This window comes from Hyla sarda, chromosome 5 (assembly GCF_029499605.1).
Source record: "Hyla sarda isolate aHylSar1 chromosome 5, aHylSar1.hap1, whole genome shotgun sequence".
NCBI classification, from domain to species: domain Eukaryota; kingdom Metazoa; phylum Chordata; class Amphibia; order Anura; family Hylidae; genus Hyla; species Hyla sarda.
In genome coordinates, this window is record NC_079193.1 from 55,689,925 (window position 1) to 55,709,723 (window position 19,799).

At 42.0% G+C, this 19,799-nt stretch overlaps 1 protein-coding gene across 10 annotated transcripts in view; it reads left to right on the forward strand.

The window, feature by feature from the left end:
- Positions 1-19,799, forward strand: part of DIP2C (disco interacting protein 2 homolog C) — a 496,242-nt gene that overhangs the window by 354,044 nt on the left and 122,399 nt on the right. For all 10 annotated transcript variants that reach the window (XM_056519534.1, XM_056519533.1, XM_056519538.1 and 7 more), the window contains 2 exons: positions 8,753-8,892; positions 16,689-16,825. In XM_056519534.1, coding sequence (XP_056375509.1) covers positions 8,753-8,892; positions 16,689-16,825 — 277 coding nt within the window. The remainder of the gene's footprint in view (positions 1-8,752; positions 8,893-16,688; positions 16,826-19,799) is intronic.

Here is a 19,799-nt window from a genome sequence, read left to right on the forward strand (position 1 = left end):
GGGACACCTACTATAGTCAGGCCCCATGTTGTACAGCCTCTGCGGTCTCCTCACAGCTCTCTCCTTCCCCCTCCTCTTGCTCAGACGGCTGAAGGCTGAGAGAAGAGTCCGGGCTGAGGGAAGATACCAAGTGCAGCGGGGGTGGGGGGGAGCATGATTGTGGTGAGGTGAGAAGAACTCCAAAGCTGCAAATGAGTTTATTTAAAAAAAAATGTCAGACATTTGGGGGCCCTCTTGTTTGACTGGGTGCTTGGGGCCCGGAGCACAAACTCCAAGAGCAGGATTGTTAATCCGGCTCTGGTGATGGGGGGAATTGCCCCGTCGCTACAGGACGAGCAAACACTGGCTCTGCTCGGGGCCCCCCAGCCTCCTCGGGGCCCCAAGCACATGCTTGATTTGCCTGTCCTGTAGCGACGGGCCTCCCTGTACCCTTTGAGCTATCCCTCCTTGTTTGCTTTGGACAGTCCCTACTTGGTCACATTGGACAAACCCTCCTTGTTTGTTTTAGACAATCGCTACTTTGTGGCATTGGGCAATTTCTTCTTGTTTGCATTGGACAGTCCCTACTTGTTTGCTTTGGACAATCCCTACTTGTTACAATTAACTATGAGATGATCACAAAGTGTCCTTCTCCTGTTGGGACACCAAGCCATCAGCTGATATCTGTGCAACAAACTGATATAAAAAAAAAAGTGTTCAATTTCCCTGCAGCGCCACCAAAGAGGAAGTTAGGTATCACTCAGTGCCCATTCAAATCAATAGGTTATATGCAGGTAAAGTCAGCTTGTAAGAAATTCCTTTTTTTTTCTTTTTTTTATTGCTTTATGCTTTGCACAAACTATGAGGATCCTCAAAACTCCCTAATAGGGTAAATGTTTTTCTAATTCATACAACCTCTTACTTTGCCCATGATTAGGAAGAGGAGAGTAGAAAATGGGGATACTGGACGAGTGCTACTGCTGAAATAAAAAGGATGCAGAATGCCAATAAAGCACAGGACAGTTTATTGTGGTTTAGAACAAACGGACAACACGTTTCGGCACCTTCTCCAGGTCCATAAAATAAATGATTTTGGCGTCCTGAAGCCTATGGTGTGCTGTGGTGGCATCGTCACCACCGCACACCATAGGCTTCAGGATGCCAAAATCATTTATTTTATGGACCTGAAGAAGGCACATGCTGGTGCCGAAACGTGTTGTCCGTTTGTTCTAAACCACAATAAACTGTCCTGTGCTTTATTGGCGTTCCGCATCCTTTTTATTTCAGCAGTAGCGCTCGTCAAGTATTCCCATTTTCTACTCTCCTCTTCCTGGTTATAATATTTCCGTACACCCTCGCGGTCACGGACAGGGGATCTCGAGCAGCACAACTACCGTTATTACTCTCCACTTTACACTCACCTGGTGAGGTGCTGTGCCCGTTGATAACCTCGGCGGGACATCACACCACCCAGAGTGTAGTGGTTCTTGACAAGTTCATCACGCCCCCATCATCTACGAGAGAGCGCCCCAACCTTTTTACTGCTTCTTCACGCTTTGCCCTTGATTATTTCTTTTGATATATTTGCACATTTTAACACGTATTTTGTTGTAAAAAAAATGTTATGTTTTTTTTATGTTTGTGATGTTTAAAAATAACAGTCAGTAATGTTTCTTTTAACTTTCCTATATTTTTAAAAAGTTCCGAAATCTTGCAGTTTTCAGTAAGCCTTAATAAACTTACACTTCTTGTTCTGTAGAGAAATTCAGTATATGTAAAGCAGGAGCAGGAAAAAATCCCCAAGGAGAATGGCGCGATCCACTTGATAATCTGCACTTTGATAACTCAAAGTTGCATTCTCATAGTTTTTAAATAACAAAGCCAAAGAAACATAACACATTTTGACTTGTTTTGTATTGACCCACAGGATAAAGAGAACATGTCAGTTTTACTGTAAAGTGCACTGCGTAAAAAACCAGACCCCGCAAAAGTTGCACAGTTGTGTTTTTATGTCAATTTCCTGCAACACAAATTTTTTTTTGTTTTGCCGTACATTTTATGGTAAAATAAATAGGTGTCCTTACAAGGTACAATTGGTCCTGCAAAAAACAATCCCTCATATATGTCTGTGGATAGAAAAATAAGAGGTATGGCTCTTATAAGACGAGGTAAAAAAAAAAAAAAAAGCTAAAAGGAAATTGCACTGTGTCCTTAAAGGGGTACTCCGGTGAAAACCTTTTTTCTTTTAAATCAACTGGTGGCAGAAAGTTAAACATATTTGTAAATTACTTCTATTAAAAAATCTTAATCCTCCCTGTACTTCTTAGCTGCTGAATACTACAGAGGAAATTATTTTCTTTTTGGAATGCTCTCTGATGACATCACGAGCACAGTTCTCTCTGCTGACATTATTATAATAATAATAATAACGCTTTATTTATTGTTGTCCTTAGTGGGATTTGAACCCAAGTCCCCAGCACTGCAAGGCAGCAGTGCTAACCACTAAGCCACCATACTGCCCTTAGCATACATCTGCTATGCATCTGCTATGCATGGTTGCTAAAATGGACAGAGATGTCAGCAGAGAGCACTGTGCTCGTGATGTCATCAGTGTTCCAAAAAGAAAGGAATTTCCTCTGTAGAATTCAGCAGCTAATAAGTACTGAAAGGATTAAGATTTTTTAATAGAAGTATTTTACAAATATGTTTAACTTTCTGCCAGCAGTTGATTTAAAAGAAAAAAGGTTTTCACCGGAGTACCCCTTTAAGAGGTTAAAGGGGTACTCTGGCCCTGAGACAAAGGATTGGGGATTGGGGGGACCCGCGCAATCTTGTATTCGCCACCCACCTTTTTGAGCTGCACGCCACGGCTTTGGATATCCTTTGGATAGGGGATAAGATGTCTCAGGGCCGGAATACCCCTTTAAAGGGATGATACTATTAGGGTAACTAGTTGTGGCTTTAGTTCTGTCCTGTCTTTCCTTTCAGCACTCAGAGATGAGCATAGAGTTGCCCAATAGAGATCCCTAATTAAAACTGTAATTACAAAGAGTCTGTTGTATTGAAAATCCAAAGCAAGTCCCAGGGGTAGAAACTTTAGAGTGGAACCAACGTGAAGACACAGGCAATCTCGTATGTATTTTATGGTTGAAAGACCCCATTAATACAGTCATTGTGAATGCCGCACTCTGTTTTCTATATACAGATGTAGAAAGCGATCTACAGGGGGGTGAACATGACGAAGTCTATCCTGAGCTGTTTTGTGATATACCACATAGTCTTCCTCTAGAGTAAAATCTCATGCCAGTGTTCATGGCGCGCCTCCATTACTGTTTCTCAGCCTTCTCCTGTCAGCACAGATGTCATCGCTACCAGATCTGTCTCTCACATTTCTTCATATTGTCTTTTTCTATTGACGCCCGAAGGCTTCCAGTTTCCGAGATCTCTGTGCCGTTTCAGAGCCGGCTCTTGCATTAACCTTTAATTGAGATTTATCACTGCAGGTTTTTCAAGGGAAGCTTTGCAAGAGACCATATTGCTATCTGAATTAACTTGAGTCATATGACCCGTTAGAGGAGCGCAAATAATTAGTCAGGAATTGAAGCGCCTGCCGCACTGGATAAAAATTACACAGTAGAACCTCGGGAGACCTACAAAGATGCTGAATGCTTTTTCTTGCTACATTTGCCTGGGCTATTTAAGTAACTTGATATGTTTTGCATGTAATTGTCATTCATAACCCAGACTGAATTGCATTATCTTCCTATTTACGTCTTGGAGTGAAGCCGGATGGAGTGGTGTCTCATCTCATCCTTGAAAATCGCTGTGACATTTCTGTCTGACTGAGTTGACTGCTTCACTGAGTCAGTAGGGTATATGACATAGGCCGTGGTTGTATGGATACATTCTATAATCCCCCTGAATGACAATTTGTACTGTACACTATACAAAACTGGCAGGCTGGATGCAGATGCTTCCTATCTTCATCGCTTCATGGTTAGATCGTCATTGCGATATGGCCTGAACAATGCAATCCTTTTCAATTACAATCATGACAAGATTGTGATCTGCATGAATAATATTATAGATATCTGCATGTGTAGTATTATTCTACATGTAAATAATGGGGGATATTTATTAAGCTGCACCAGTGACCTTAAGTTGAAATTTTTTGAGCAGTGATGGCAAAGATTTACCGCTAGCACCAGAGGGGCGCGAAGGAGCCTGCAAGAGGACTCGGCCTCTCATTGAGGGGCACACTTGCATATATGCCTTGCGACACCTAAAGTCGCAAATATACACGTCTCAATAGATGGTGTATACCTGTGCGGTGGACGCAATGCCACATAGCTGCTGAATTTACTGGAAACGGGTCGAGCTTTATTTATGCGGGGGTGCACCAAAATGCCACAGATGAGAAATGTCCCACAGTATGTTTTGTTTTGTAAAAAAAATCTCAAGAGTGCCGAAAAGCCAACTTGATCAGTGGCAAATGTAAGTTCCATTGAAAGGCGTCCCAGTTGGTAACTACCACCAGCTAATTATGTTACCACCACATGTAATGGGCTGAGTTATTGCATTTGTGGCACATTCTGCACTTACGTTTGATGAGTGAATATGGATTTATTTTGCTAGTTAACATCACAGTATAATATAATGGATCCATTCCAGATTTTAGTTGGGTCTGGTTTTTGGTGTAGGCTGGTGTTTGCTAGGTTATTTAGGTCGTCATTTACATACAGTATGTGGAGGTGCTGGGGGTATTGCTTTCTCTGTGCTTTCTGTCTTGTTTGCTGGAGTAGCCAGCATTCACTTTGTCACCCTAGGCCTACTGCTAGCTTGTTCTTGTCTCTGTGTAATAATTGTGGTTTGAATAAATCAGTTGTAAGTACTACTACTCTTATTATTATTTTCTAAGAGAGTAGCTGGTCCATTGTCCTGCAGGTATCTGCTCTTGATTAGTACAGCTAGTCTCTGTGACTGGCTGCTTAAAGGAGAACTCCAGGTTTGTTTGTTTTTTATCCCTTATGCACGGGCTGGCGGAATGAAAATATTAAACCTTAAATGGGCACTGTCAGATTCAAAAACTTTTTATATGTTTACATCTTGGCAAAACATTAACCTTTTATTGATTAATTTTCTTCATAAGATCATTAATTTACTTTATAAGAAAATGTTATTTCTTTTTTATAGAAATCATGGCTTATAAAATCATGGCTTTGTCCATGCTGGAGCACAGGCATGGACAAAGTCCAGTAAGTGAGGGTGGGCTATCACTCCTCTGTGCTCTCTCCTGTCTGATAGTATTCCTCTGTGCTCTCTCCTGTCTGATAGTATTCCTCTGTGCTCTCTCCTGTCTGATAGTGCTCCTCTGTGCTCTCTCCTGTCTGATAGGACTCCTCTGTGCTCTCTCCTGTCTGATAGGACTCCTCTGTGCTCTCTCCTGTCTGATAGTACTCCTCTGCGCTCTCTCCTGTCTGATAGTACTCCTCTGTGCTCTCTCCTATCTGATAGTACTCATCTGTGCTCTCTCCCATCTGATAGAACTGCTCTGTGCTCTCTCCTGTCTGATAGTACTCCTCTGTGCTCTCTCCTGTCTGATAGCACTGCTCTGTGCTCTCTCCTGTCTGATAGTACTCCTCTGCTCTCTCTCCTGTCTGATAGCACTCCTCTGTGCTCTCTCTTGTCTGATAGCACTCCTCTGTGCTCTCTCCTGTCTGATAGCACTCCTCTGTGTTCTCTCCTGTCTGATAGTACACCTCTGTGCTCTCTCCTGTCTGATAACACTCCTCTGTGCTCTCTCCTGTCTGATAGTACTCCTCTGTGCTCTCTCCTGTCTGATAGTACTCCTCTGTGCTCTCTCCTGTCTGATAGCACTGCTCTGTGCTCTCTCCTGTCTGATAGTACACCTCTGTGCTCTCTCCTGTCTGATAACACTCCTCTGTGCTCTCCTGTCTGATAGTACTCCTCTGTGCTCTCTCCTGTCTGATAGTACTCCTCTGTGCTCCCTCCTGTCTGATAGCACTCCTCTGTGCTTTCTCCTGTCTGATAATACTCCCTGTTCTCTCTCCTGTCTGATAGGACTCCTCTGTGCTCTCTCCTGTCTGATTGGACTCCTCTGTGCTCTCTCCTGTCTGATAGCGCTCATCTGCTCTCTCTTGTCTGATAGTACTCCTCTTTGCTCTCTGATAGGACTCCTTTGTGCTCTCTCCTGTCTGATAGCACTCCTCTGTGCTCTCTCCTGTCTGATAGTACTCCTCTGTGCTCTCTCCTGTCTGATATGACTCCTTTGTGCTCTCTCCTGTCTGATAGTACTCCTCTGTGCTCTCTCCTGTCTGATATGACTCCTTTGTGCTCTCTCCTGTCTGATAGTAATCCTCTGTGCTCTCTCCTGTCTGATAGTACTCCTCTGTGCTCTCACCTGTCTGATAATACTCCTCTGTGATCTATCTTCTCTGATAGGACTCCTCTGTGCTCTCTCCTGTCTGATTGGACTCCTCTGTGCTCTCTCCTGTCTGATTGGACTCCTCTGTGCTCTCTCCTGTCTGATAGTACTCCTCTGTGCTCTCTCCTGTCTAATAGCACTCCTCTGTGCTCTCTCCTGTCTGATAGTACTGTCCCATCCACTGGCTCGGTCCTTTTCTGGCTTTTGGTGCCCAACATGTAACACTGTGGCTCAGCTTATCGCATTGTTGTCCTGCCTCGACTGGTGATAGGCTGAGTCAGTGTCATGTAACCGGCCCGGGCGCCAGGAAGAAGGCTGCTATATGTGACGACTAGTCCTGCAGCCTAGTTATCTGTGAGTATTTCTTACACCCACAAACTGGACACTGCAGAGCCTGGTCCCAGAATCTGAGCGAGCTTTAAGGCTAAGTTTCCACTTGTTTTTTTTCTGGCAGTTTTTGGAATACGGCCACTGCCGTTTTTAAGCCAAAGCCAAAGTGTATTCAAAAGGAATAGGACATATAAAGGAAGGACTTACACTTCTCCTTCCTTATGGATCCACTTCTGACTTTGGCTCAAAAACTACAGTGGCAGAATTCCAAAAACTGCCAGAAAAAAAACAAGTGGGAACTTAGCCTAAGAGTTTCTTTAAGAGACTGAAGTTGCGCTAGAACCTATTTCCTTCCAATGCTATGTTTATTGAGTTTTACACATGCAAACATGATTTTCTGTAGTCCAGAGAACAGTAAAATGCAGTTATGAGACCATGATAAAAGTGATATCCGTTTACATGGCATGTCATAGGATTCATGCAGTAATGATCATAGTAAAATATGAGTCATAGACTCCATCTGTGCAATACATTTGACGATTGGATTCCTGGAAAAAGAAAGAAGAAATCACAAGCCAACAAGAGGGCAGCCTGTTCATCCGTTTGTCTAATTTATTTCAATAAAACCTTTTTGTGTTCTTTTAATGCTTTGCCATTGACCCATATTGTAACTTTTTTCATCAACCCTGATGGGGGGGAGAGACAGAGGAGAATCATTGGGAGAGGAAAAGTCTTTGTGATTTAAATGTCTTGTAAAGTGGAGAGCTGGGATCTTGGTTGGTGTATTGTTAGTGCTTTATTTGTAAAAACACTCAATTAAACTATATTTAGTGCTTCTTTACTGTGAATTATTCAAAGCCTTGTGAATGCCAGCATGGTTCCAGTATAAAGTAATAAAATAAATGAAAGATCATGGATCAAGGATCTTAAGAGGTTTCCTGCAAGAAATCATTCTCTTATAAAATGTTTTGGAACTCTCTAATATACTTTGTTAATATCTGTCCTGGAAATGTTCTTCTAGCACTAGTGTATTATAGAGCCCATTGTGTAAGGGTTGTGTTAGTAATACTAGATCAGAACAGGTTTATTATTCTTTCAAAACTGTAAGAACTGATATTGGTTTGCAAGGTTAAGGGGTATTCTAAATTAAATTAACCTATACACAGTTGGGGGATAAGTGTGCTGAACAGTGCACAACTACTTTGTTTTAAATTAAGCAGAGGGTCAACAAGAGCGCCCCCACTTTATTAAATGAGATAGCCAAGCACTGCACTGTACACAGAATAACATTGACTTACTCCACTAAGTGTTTATTTATTGTTCCAGTGAATAAAAAAATAAGCAAATTGACCACAGTTCTTGATTAAAGGGGTATTCAAAGGATAGGGGTTAAGATGTCTGATCTCGGGGGCCCGCCATGGGACCCTCCGCGATCTCCCTCCAGCACCCGCATTGTATGTGGGGCTGCGTCTCCAGTTTCGGAAACCTCCGGTTTCTGGGACTGGAGACGTGACGTAGCGCCACGCCCCCCTCGAGACATCATGCCACGCCCCCTTCATTCATGGCTATGGGAGGGGGCATATTGGCCGTTACACCTTCTCCCATAGACATAAATGGAGGGGGCGTGGCGTGACGTCAAAAGGGGGGGGGAGTGGCGTTACGCCACGTCTCCAGTCCCGTCACGTCTTCAGTTCCGAAACTGGAGAAGCAGTCCCGCATACAATGCGGGTGCTGCAGGGAGATCGCGGAGGGTCCCAGTGGTGGGCCCCCCTGCGGTCAGTCATCTTATCCCCTATCCTTTGGATAGGTGATAAAATGTTAATACCCGGAATACCCCTTTAAGAAATGTATACTATATAGTGTATAGAACTCCTAAACAGACTTACGTGTCTCTATGGTAACCTACAAGTGTCTGAAAAGTTAAAAACATATCGAAAAAGTACTGTGCTAAAAATATTTTCCTTATCCATTCTTCTTGCTTTTGTTCATTTAACATAGGCCGACTGATGACAGCAACCAGCCTCCGGGAAGAGGGGTATTATCAATGCAAGGACTCACCCATGGAGTCATTAGGGTGGACTCGGAAGAAAAACTATCTGTACTCACTGTGCAAGATGTCGGGACAGTGATGCCTGGTGGTAAGTATATAGGACAAGTTAAAATTCTATTATACATATGACATTACCCCAAAAAGATATTTAAGGGAAATTAATCTTTAGGTCACATATTTTCCCCAGGACGGAGATATGTAAGGCTGGTTTCACACGACAGTATCTGGGGAACACCAGAAATGTGAAACCTAAATAGAAAACAGTTTTTATTGAAAGATTTGTACCTTTTCCATGTTTTGGACACACTTCTTGTTTTAGCTTATACTGATGCAAAATTCTGAGCCAATTACTGTTGTGTAAAGGGAAGACCAATATTAATTTATTTTTCACATAGAGAGATCTATTGCTGCAGCCAACCAATTGTGTGCAATGTTAATTTGATGCTTAGGGGGATGAAGATTCCTGATAGGCCTCATGCAGACATAAGCAGTTTGTAGACAATGGGGCTGTAACGGAGCTGGGTTTGGATCCTCTAAGCTGTGTGGCTGATGACTCAGACCGTATCGGGGAGCGGAGTCTAAGGTGCCGCTGGTCTTCAACAGAGCCCGCCGCAAGGCAGGATGGGCTTGCTGCGGCCGGCGACACCCAGGTCGCTACCCCCACATGGCTTGACCACACAGGTAGCTGGGCAAGGTGAGGTACAGGAGGATAAGGCAGTAGCGTAGTCAAAGGTAGCCGATGGTCAAGGCAGGCGGCAAAGGTGCGGAGTCTGGTAACGTAGCGAAAGGTCTGGATACACGGGTAAAGCTAACAGGCTATAAGGAACGCTTAATCTCAGGCTAGGGGCACTGAAGATCCAGCAGGGAAGTGTGGGAGGTGCAGGGACTTATAGAATAGTATAAATCCTATAGAATAAGTCAAAATTATTTACAACAAAATTTATTATACAAAATTAGTTTTTATTTAAACATTAAATTTTACCTAATTTTAACCCATAAAAACATATACACATAAGACCATTAAAATATTTTCTATAGGATAGAGGGGTACAGTGCAGGGCAATTCATCAAAATAATTGATCTTTATACACATATCAAAAATAAATAGATAATTCATCAACTAGAGTAATAAATGTGTGTATATATATATATATATATATATATATATATATATATATATACACAGAATAGAGGAGCCACATTAGTCAATTATTCAATATACATGGCATGTAGACAGATTGCACCATACCATACCATACATAAGGTGCATAACAAGGACAGCTGTGTGTATTGCACTATTACTGAAAACTATAAATAAAGCTGCAGAATCTATGATTATATTGCACAACAAGATATATTGCACTGAGAATAAAGTGCAATGAGTGATAAAATATAATATATAAGCAGCTATATCAAATAACAAAGGTGAGATGCCATGCAAATCACATATACCTATATAGATACCTACAAAATAGAGGGCTCACAACAAACCATAAGAATGTACTCAAATACTGCACCGGACCCCCCCACCTCACCCTCCAACGCGTTTTGCTGCTGCTTTGTCCAGGAGCTGTGAGGTGGGGGAATGCAAGGGGGTTTAAATACCTTAATCCAATTATAGATGGCCAATGGAAACAGAGTGGTCGCCATTATTGGGCGCTTCGCGCGCGCCACACGCCGCCACCCTGCCCGGATGCACATCACTAGAGAGACAGCAAATTATCTATTTATTTATGATATGTATATATAGATCAATTATTTTGATGAATTGCACTGCACTGTACCCCTCCATCCTATAGAACATATTTTAATGGTCTTATGTGTATGTGTTTTTATGGGTTAATATTGGGTAAAATTTCATGTTTAAATAATTTTGACTTATTCTATAGGATATATGTGTGATTTATAAGTCTTGTTTTGTTAAATTTTGAGGTGTACTAACCTACCTTTTTTGGGTATACGTATAGAATGGTGTCAGGTGTACACAATAATTATTGGTCTGGCCCTTTAAATTTGTGAGCTCCGGCGCGCGTGCCCTAAGGGATGGGGACACGCGAGCCGGAGCTCCCCTTTAACTATTTTCATTAACAATTAGTCGGTCAATGAGGAGTTTTCACCACCTGCATCTAAATGGCCGTTGCAAGTGTCATTGGTGGTGCAGTGGGCCAGATTTGATAGTCCTATGCGGCTGCTGGGGCTCTATTGATAAAGTCTGTCTATTGCATATTTTATGGATCAGGGCAGTATTTATGTGCTGCATTGATCTGTATGAGTAATTGAATAATTGCTCATACAAAACCCCCTAGCGGACTAAAAAAGTGTGTAAAAAGTAAATATAAAAAACAGTCATGGACGCAAATGTTGGCACCCCTGAATTTTTTTAAGAAAATGAAGTATTTCTCACTGAAAAGGATTGCAGTAACACATGTTTTGCTATACACATGTTTATTACCTTTGTGTGTATTTGAACTAAACCAAAAAAGGGAGGAATAAAAGCAAATTGAACATAATTTCACACCAAACTCCAAAAATGGTCTGGACAAAATTATTGACACCCTTAACTTAATATTTGGTTGCACACCCTTTGGAAAAAATAACTGAAATCAGTCGCTTCCTATAACCATTAATAAGCTTCTTACACCTCTCAGCCGGAATGTTGGACCACTCTTCCTTCGCAAACTGCTCCAGGTCTCTCTTATTGGAAGGCACCTTTTCCTAACAGCAATTTTAAGATCTCTCCCCAGGTGTTCAATGGGATTTAGATCTGGACTCATTGCTGTCACTTCAGAACTCTCCAGCACTTTGTTGCCATCCATTTCTGGGTGCTTTTTGATGTATGTTTGGGGTCATTGTCCTGCAGGAAGACAATGTCTTCCAAGATCTCGGACGCAAACCCAGCTTTCTGACACTGGGCTGTACAGTGCGACCCAAAATCCATTGGTAATCCTCAGATTTCATGATGCCTTGTACACATTCAAGGCACCCAGTGCCAGAGGCAGCAAAACATCCCCAAAACATCATTAAACCTCCACCATATTTCACTGTAGGTATTGTGTTCTTTTCTTTGTAGGCCTCATTCCGTTTTAGGTAAACAGTAGAATGATGTGCTTTACCAAAAAGCTCTATCTTGGTCTCATCTGTCCACAAGACGTTTTCCCAGAAGGATTTTGGTTTACTCAAGTTCATTTTAGCAAAATGTAGTCTTGCATTTTTATGTCTCTGTGTCAGCAGTGGGGTCCTCCTGGGTCTCCTGCCATAGTGATTCATTTTATTTAAATGTTGACGGATAGTTCTCGCTGACACTGATGCTCCCTGAGGCTGCAGGACAGCTTGAATATCTTTGGAACTTGTTTGGGGCTGCTTATCCACCATCCAGACTATCCTGCGTTGACACCTTTAATCAGTTTTTCTCATCCGTCCAGTTTGGTGTGGCATTTTGTCCAATTAGCTTTTTTTCCTCCCTTTTTTGGTTTAGTTATAATACACACAAAGGGAATAAACCTGTGTATAGCAAAACATGTGTTACTGCAATCCTTTTCTGTGAGAAAATTTCAGGGATGCCAACATTTACGGCCATGTCTGTGTGTATATATATATATATATGTGTGTGTGTATATATATATATATATATATATATATATATATATATATAATATTTGTTAGTTGCAGGCCTGCACGTGACCCCTTAGGCTACTGGCTGACTGCAGTGTCCCGTGCACAGTACTTGAAGCAGTGTTTCCCAACCAGGGTGCCTCCAGCTGTTGCAAAACTACAACTCCCAGCATGGGCTCATGCATTTCATACAACATGCATCTCCAATAAACCTATGTGCACGAGGCTTTAGTGTGTTCTAAAAATTCGGAAGAAATGTAAAATCTTATTCCTACACAGAGATAACAACAGGCAACCTTAAAGGGGGACTTTTTTTTATGGTGCCAGAAAGTTAAACAGAATTGTAAATTACATCTATTTAAAAATGTTAAACCTTCCAGTACTTATCACCTGCTGTATGCTCCAGAGGAAGTTGAGTTGTTTCTTTCTGCCTGACCACAGTGCTCTCTGCTGACACCTCTGTCCATTTCAGGAATTGTCCAGAGCATGAGAGGTTTGCTATGGGGGATTTTCTCCTGCTCTGGACAGTTCCTGACATGGACAGAGGTGTCAGCAGAGAGCACTGTGGTCAGATAGAAAATAAATTAAAAAAAGAAAAGAACTTCCTCTGTAGTATTCAGCAGCAGAGAAGTACTGGAAGGATTAAGATTTTTAAATAGAAATAATTTACAAATCTGTTTAACTTTCTGGCACCAGCTGATTTAAAAAAAAAATTGATTTCCACCAGAGTACCCCTTTAAGTTCAAGTTCAAGTTCACGTTCACACTTTTTGACACTCTTAGGCTATGTTCACATGGGGGCATGCCCGCATGGAAAATCTCTATTCTGCTATGTGAACAGCGCAGCAGAATCCCATTGAAATCAATAGGACTCTGCTGCTGTGGAATCTCTGTATGGAATGTCAGTGCGGATTCCGCATGGAAATTCTGCTGTGTGCTGTGTGCCTCCGGGGTACAATGCAGAATTTAAGAATTTATGGCAGATTTTTGTTCACCTTTTTTATGATTTCCATAATACTAAAACTTTTAATAATAATAAATATTGTTTGCGCAGACATTTATTTAAATAAAATGCACTGTAGTCTTGTGTGTCGTGTAAGTTATTCACTTGGAATGTGCTGTACTTATAGAAAAGGTATATTTACTAGTGATGATTTCCTCTGGTCATCTAAGGCCAAAGACCGGGTGTGCCGAAGGGATAGAATCTACAGCTGAGCTAACCGCATTGTTTGAGGCAATCTCTCCGAAAAGGAAAAGTGGAACATGTTAGAGATGCCTTCACACAAGATTGCTTGCAGCTGCTCTCCGCTCCGCGCTCATTTGCTGCCAGAGCGAGGACAGCATCTCCTTCTAGTTTTTCCTTCTTGTAAATTGTAAATAACAAAAACAGACGTGTTTACCTCATTTAGCGGTAATGCTTCTTGACATATGAGAAGTACAATTAAATAAACCTGTGCGTGTTTGTGTATCTTGCTATGTATGTATACTTATCTATGTAAACACATGCTAAATGAAATGATTGAAAATCAAGACAACAGATATACCAGGGCAACGTGCCTGAACTAATACCGTCACCGCTTACATCCACATACTAACATAGTTCATAAGGTTGAAAAAAAGACCAAAGTTCAACCTATATCCATATTGTGTCCCTACTGAGTTAATCCAGAGGAAGGCAAAAAAAAACTATAAGGCTGATGCCAATTGCCTCGAACTAGGGTAAAAATTCCTTCCCAACTCCAAATATGGTGATGAGAATAAATACCTGGATCAATGTTCTGTCCCTATAGATCTGGTATCCATAACCTGTAATGTTATTACCCTCCAGAAGTGTATCCAAGCTCTTATAACTCTTTTATTGACTTCACCATGACCACCTCCTATGGCAGAGAGTTCCATAGTCTCACTGCTCTTACAGTAAAGAATCCTTGTCTTTGCTGCTGTAGAAACCTTCTTTCCTCTAGACGTAGAGAATGCCCCCTACTGCCCCCTAATATATTTATACATAGTAATTAAAAGAAAACTGTCACCAAGTTCACCCACACTAAACCCAATACACTGGGTTATAGTGTGGGTGAACAGGAATCCAATGAGGGGTCACTTACTTTTCCTCCTCCAATTGCCGCTGAGTTATGCGCCGGTAAAGTCCCGTTGTTTCGCCCCTGTATCGCGGTTCAAGGCGAGGCCCCCCTCCAGCTGTCATCCTCTGACGTGTCCTAAGCCTGCCGCCTTACTTAGCATAATTATTATTATGTGGAGTCTTACGCCCAATGAGTGCAGAGCTCTGTCTGCAGAGTGCTTGCACCTAAACCTTTCACCCTCTCGCTAAAGCCTTGTTAATCCCAACTTCCAGGTGTAGCGAGGAACCGGCGCATGCGCAGTAACAATGGCCAGAGCTCTGGAGGACAGCCGGCGGGGGGCCCCGCCTTAAAGCACGATGCATATGCCAAACAAGGGAACTTTACCGACGCATAACTAAGCAGCAATTGGAGGAAGAAAAGTAAGTGACCCCTCATTGGATTCCTGTGTACCCACACTATAACCCAGTGTATTGGGTTTAGTGTGGGTGAACTTGGTCACAGTTTTCTTTTAAAGGAGTACTTTCCTAAGGATACAGGTTAAGTGTCAGATCGCAGGGGGATCTCCCATATGGCACTTCGGCTCTCTGCTTGAAAAGAGCTGTGTCGACCACTGCATGAAGCCGTGGCCCACACGCCTCCTCCGTGCATCTCTGAAGGAGAGCCAAAGCGCCTTGTCCGGGTATCTCCGGCTCTCTTGTAGACCTTCCTGGGGGGGGGGGGGGGCGTGGTCACTGTGCCGTGGTCAACATGCCTACATTCTTGTGGAGTGCCGGAGCACCAGTGGTCGGACCCCCCGCGATCTGACACTTATCACCTATCCTTAGGATAGAGGATGAATTTCCCTAACCCGGAGTACTTCTTTATGTCGCCCCTAAACTGTCTTTTTTTCTTAACTAAATAACTCTAATTCTGATAATATTTCTGAAACCTAAATATTTTGGCATTAGCAGAACTTTTTCACTGCGGCCTAGTTGTACAGCCCAGGCCTATGTCTACACTGTGTATTTTTAAGGCTCAGAAGCTAAATCAGCCTCAAAGTTGTTCAATGTATTTTATGAATATTTTCACAAACCAGGTCTTTACCTGCACATTTCAAGTGTTTTTAATTGTTATTTAGAAAGCACATACAAAATGTGTGTTTAACAGCTCAAAATACACTCCAAAAATGATATGTGAACATAACACATTCATACAGACTGATATGTTTCAACCTCTTTTTAAATAAATTTAAGGGGATTATCCGGGATTAGAAAAACAGAGACGATTCCTTCCAAAAACTGCACCAGACTTGTCCTGAAATTGTGTGCTGTATTGCACCTCACTGCCATTGAAGTGAATAGAGCCAACATGTACTACCACACACAACCTGGGGGCAGGAGTGATGCAGTTTTTGGAAGAAGTGAAAGGGGTACCCTAGCGAAAAAATAATGTTTTCAAATTAGCTGGTGCCAGAAGGTTCAACAAATTTGTAAATTACTTCATTTTAAAAACCTTAATCCTTCCAGTACTTATCAGCTGCTGTATGCTCCAGAGGAAGTTGTGTAGTTCTTTCTGGTCGGACGACAGTGCTCTCTGCTGACACCTCTGTCCATGTCAGGAACTGTCCAGAGCAGAATCAAATCCTCATAGCAAACCTATCCTGCTCTGGACAGTTACTGACATGGACAGAGGTGTCAGCAGAGAGCACAGTGGTCAGACTGAAAAGAACTACACTTCCTCTGGAGCATACAGCAGCTGAAAAGTACTAAAAGGGTTAAGCTGGAGGGGTTAAGCTTTTTTAATAGAAGTAATTTACAGATCTGTGTAACTTTCTGGCACAAGCTAATTTGTAAACATTTAGTTTTTCTCCGGAGCACCCCTTCAACTCTTGAATTACATTTCTGAGTGAAATTTCTCAGCTCGAAAAGTTTTATAGTGTGAATGTACCCTTAGTGTTGAGTTTCCGCACCACCACAGGGGAAACTAAGCATTACATAGTCCCCATTTACGTAAAAAGGTCTTCCATGTAATGTAGGATAGGACAGGTCCTGCAGAGATCTTTGTAGGGTCTCTTCAATCGGACCAGGAGACCAGAACAGGAGACAGTCCCTTATTAATTTAGAAATTGATAGAGTACATTGCTTTTCTAAGCTGGACAATCCTTTTAAGATAGAACGGTAGTTTTGTGGTAACTCTGTGTCCATCTCTTTCAGCTATTATGTGTTCGGTGAAACCCGATGGGATCCCACAGCTATGTCGGACAGATGAGATAGGAGAGCTGTGTGTGTGCGCGCTCGCTACAGGCACATCTTATTACGGTCTGTCCGGTATGACCAAGAATACCTTTGAGGTTGGTGGAAGCACTTTATTATAACAGATTAATGTCACTTTTGTAGTCGTATATTTCCATACTTAGCTTTCAGGGGTTACAACTGACCTTTATTAGAAACCTTGTTTCTATGGATATAAATGTCTTCAATCTATCGAATGTCGTGTTCTCCGCATTTATTCATCATTTGATTTCACACCCTGCATTAAAATATGATCTACAACTCAGACTACAGGAGGGTACATTTCTTAGCCCATTACATAGGGTAAATGACCGTAATAACTCTTTATCCTGTGTTTCCAGTCTGATAGAAACACATATATATGTAATGCATTATACAGTGGGATTGAATGCTGCGCACACTTTAAAGGCTGTGCACACACTTTACTGATCCTTTTTGCTGATTTTTTTTATTTTTTTTATTGTGGATTTGTTTCCTAAATGCAAAATTTCAAGCAACTTTCTAAATTGGTCTTCATTGAGAAAGATAAGATACATCCATCAGATGGGCTTTCTGCTCTCTCAATATTAGAGATAGCAGCAGGGAGAGAAGGGGGTTACACACCAGCTCAGATTGTAGACAGGGGAGGAGAGAAACCCTGGAGGACAGCTCACACAGGCTAGAAAGAGAGAGAAGAGCAGATACGAGGCAGTCTGCAGGGGAGAATCATATAGGCTAATGGAGGCATTGGGTAATTAAAGTGTCCCTGGAAATAAAAAGTAGCCTCTTATGTGGGATCAGCACAAGTAGGCAGAGTCAGCAAACTATTAGGAAAAGTCACATTGGTGATTGATGCACAACAGGCAAAATTTTACAGAAGGCAAAACTAATGTGCAGATGAGCAAGAAATGACATTGGTAGAAAGGGGAAACAGAGCAGTAGGTGATGCCAATACATGTGCCCCTGAGAAAGTCACTGGGAGTGACGGAACACGTGGGGACCTGTTCTGGGGGGGGGCACTGTTCAATTTATCACATTGTGATGTATCTTTAACCATCTCTCCTGACCATGCACTTTATTTGAATGATTTCATATTCATGCATCTGCTATATACAGTGCAATATTGTGTTCACTTGTGTGCTATTCAGCATAGGGGTTTACAGGTCTAGAGGGACTTTATATATTGTGTTATTGGGAGCAGGTGGGTGTCCCTGAGTGGGATCCTCCTGTATTCTGGGGTTTCCCTCCATGGCTTAAGGAGGCTGTGGGTAACCTGGCATCTCTTGTTTTTAGTGTTTTTATGACTATTGTGCTGTCTATTTGATACATGTTGTGTACTATAACAAAGTATCAGTTAGATGGAATTGGTGTGCGCCTAAATATGTGCTTTTTCTTTTCTATGTTACTTTTGGATAATGAACAGTCCTGCCCAGGGCTCTACTTCAGAGCATACTCCATAATACCTTACAATAGTATAGTTTATATAGTGTTATAACAGCCTATGGAAAGGGCTCAAAATCAGGAAGGGTACTGAATTATTTCCTTATCTTACCATAGTTACATAGTTAGTATGGTTGAAAAAAGACATACGTCCATCAAGTCCAACCAAGGATTAGAAGGGAAGGAGTATGGTGGGATGAAGGGGAAGGGATGGGATTTTATATTTCTGCATAAGCATTAATGTTATTTTGTTCCAGGAATGTATCTAACCCTGTTTTAAAGCTTTCAACTGTTCCTGTTTTGACCAGTTCCTGAGGTAGACTGTTCCACAAAGTCACAGTTCTTATGATAAAGAAGGCGTTTCGCCTCTTTAGACCAAACCTTTTCTTCTCCAGATGGAGGGAGTTCCCTCTTGTCCTTTGATGGGGTTTAACCTGGAACAGTTTTTCTCCATATTCTTTGTATGGGCCATTTATATACTTATATACATTGATCATATCCCCCCTTAAATGTCTCTTCTCAAGACTAAACAAGTGTAATTATGTTAAGCTTTCCTCATAGCTGAGATGTTCCATGCCCCATATTAGTTTAGTCGCGCGTCTCTGCAACCTTTCCAGCTCCACAGTGTCCCTTTTATGTACAGGCGACCAAAACTGAACAGCATATTCCAGTTGAGGCCGTACCAATGCTTTATAAAGGGGGAGTATTATGTCCCTGTCCCTCGAGTCCATGCCTCTTTTGATACATGACAATATCCTGCCGGCTTTGGAAGCAGCAGCCTGACATTGCATGCTATTCTGTAGTCTGTGATCTACAAGTACACCCAGATCCTTCTCTACCAGTGAGTCTGCCAGTTTAATCCCCCCTAAGACATACGATGCATGCAGGTTATTAGTACCCAGATGCATAACTTTACATTTATCCACATTGATCCTCATTTGCCAAGTGGATGCCCAGACACTTAGTCTATCCAAGTCATCTTGTAACTTATGCACATCCTCTATAGACTGTACCGTGCTACAAAGCTTGGTGTCATCTGCAAAGATAGAAACAGAGCTGTTAATACCATCCTCTATATCATTGATAAATAAATTAAACAACAGCGGGCCCAGTACTGAACCTTGGGGTACACCACTGATAACCGGGGACCAATCAGAGTACGAATCATTGACCACCACTCTCTGGGTACGATCCATGAGCCAGTGTTCAATCCAGTTACAAACTAAAGTTTCGAAACCCAAAGACCTTAACTTACCTGTCAGACGTCTATGAGGGACAGTATCAAATGCTTTAGCTAAATCCAGAAACACTATGGGGGAGATTTATCAAAACCTGTCCAGAGGAAAAGTGTCCCAGTTGCCCATAGCAACCAATCAGCTTTCTTCTTTCATTTTTCAGAGGCCTTGTTAAAAATGAAAGAAGCGAGCTGGTTGGTTGCTATGGGCAACTGGGACACTTTTCCTTTGGACAGGTTTTGATAAATCTCCCCCTATATCCACAGCCATCCCTCTGTCAAGGCTTCTACTCACATCTTCATAACAGTAAATTAGATTGGTTTGACAACTTCTCTCCTTAGATAACCCATATCACTTATAATACTATTTCCCCCTATGT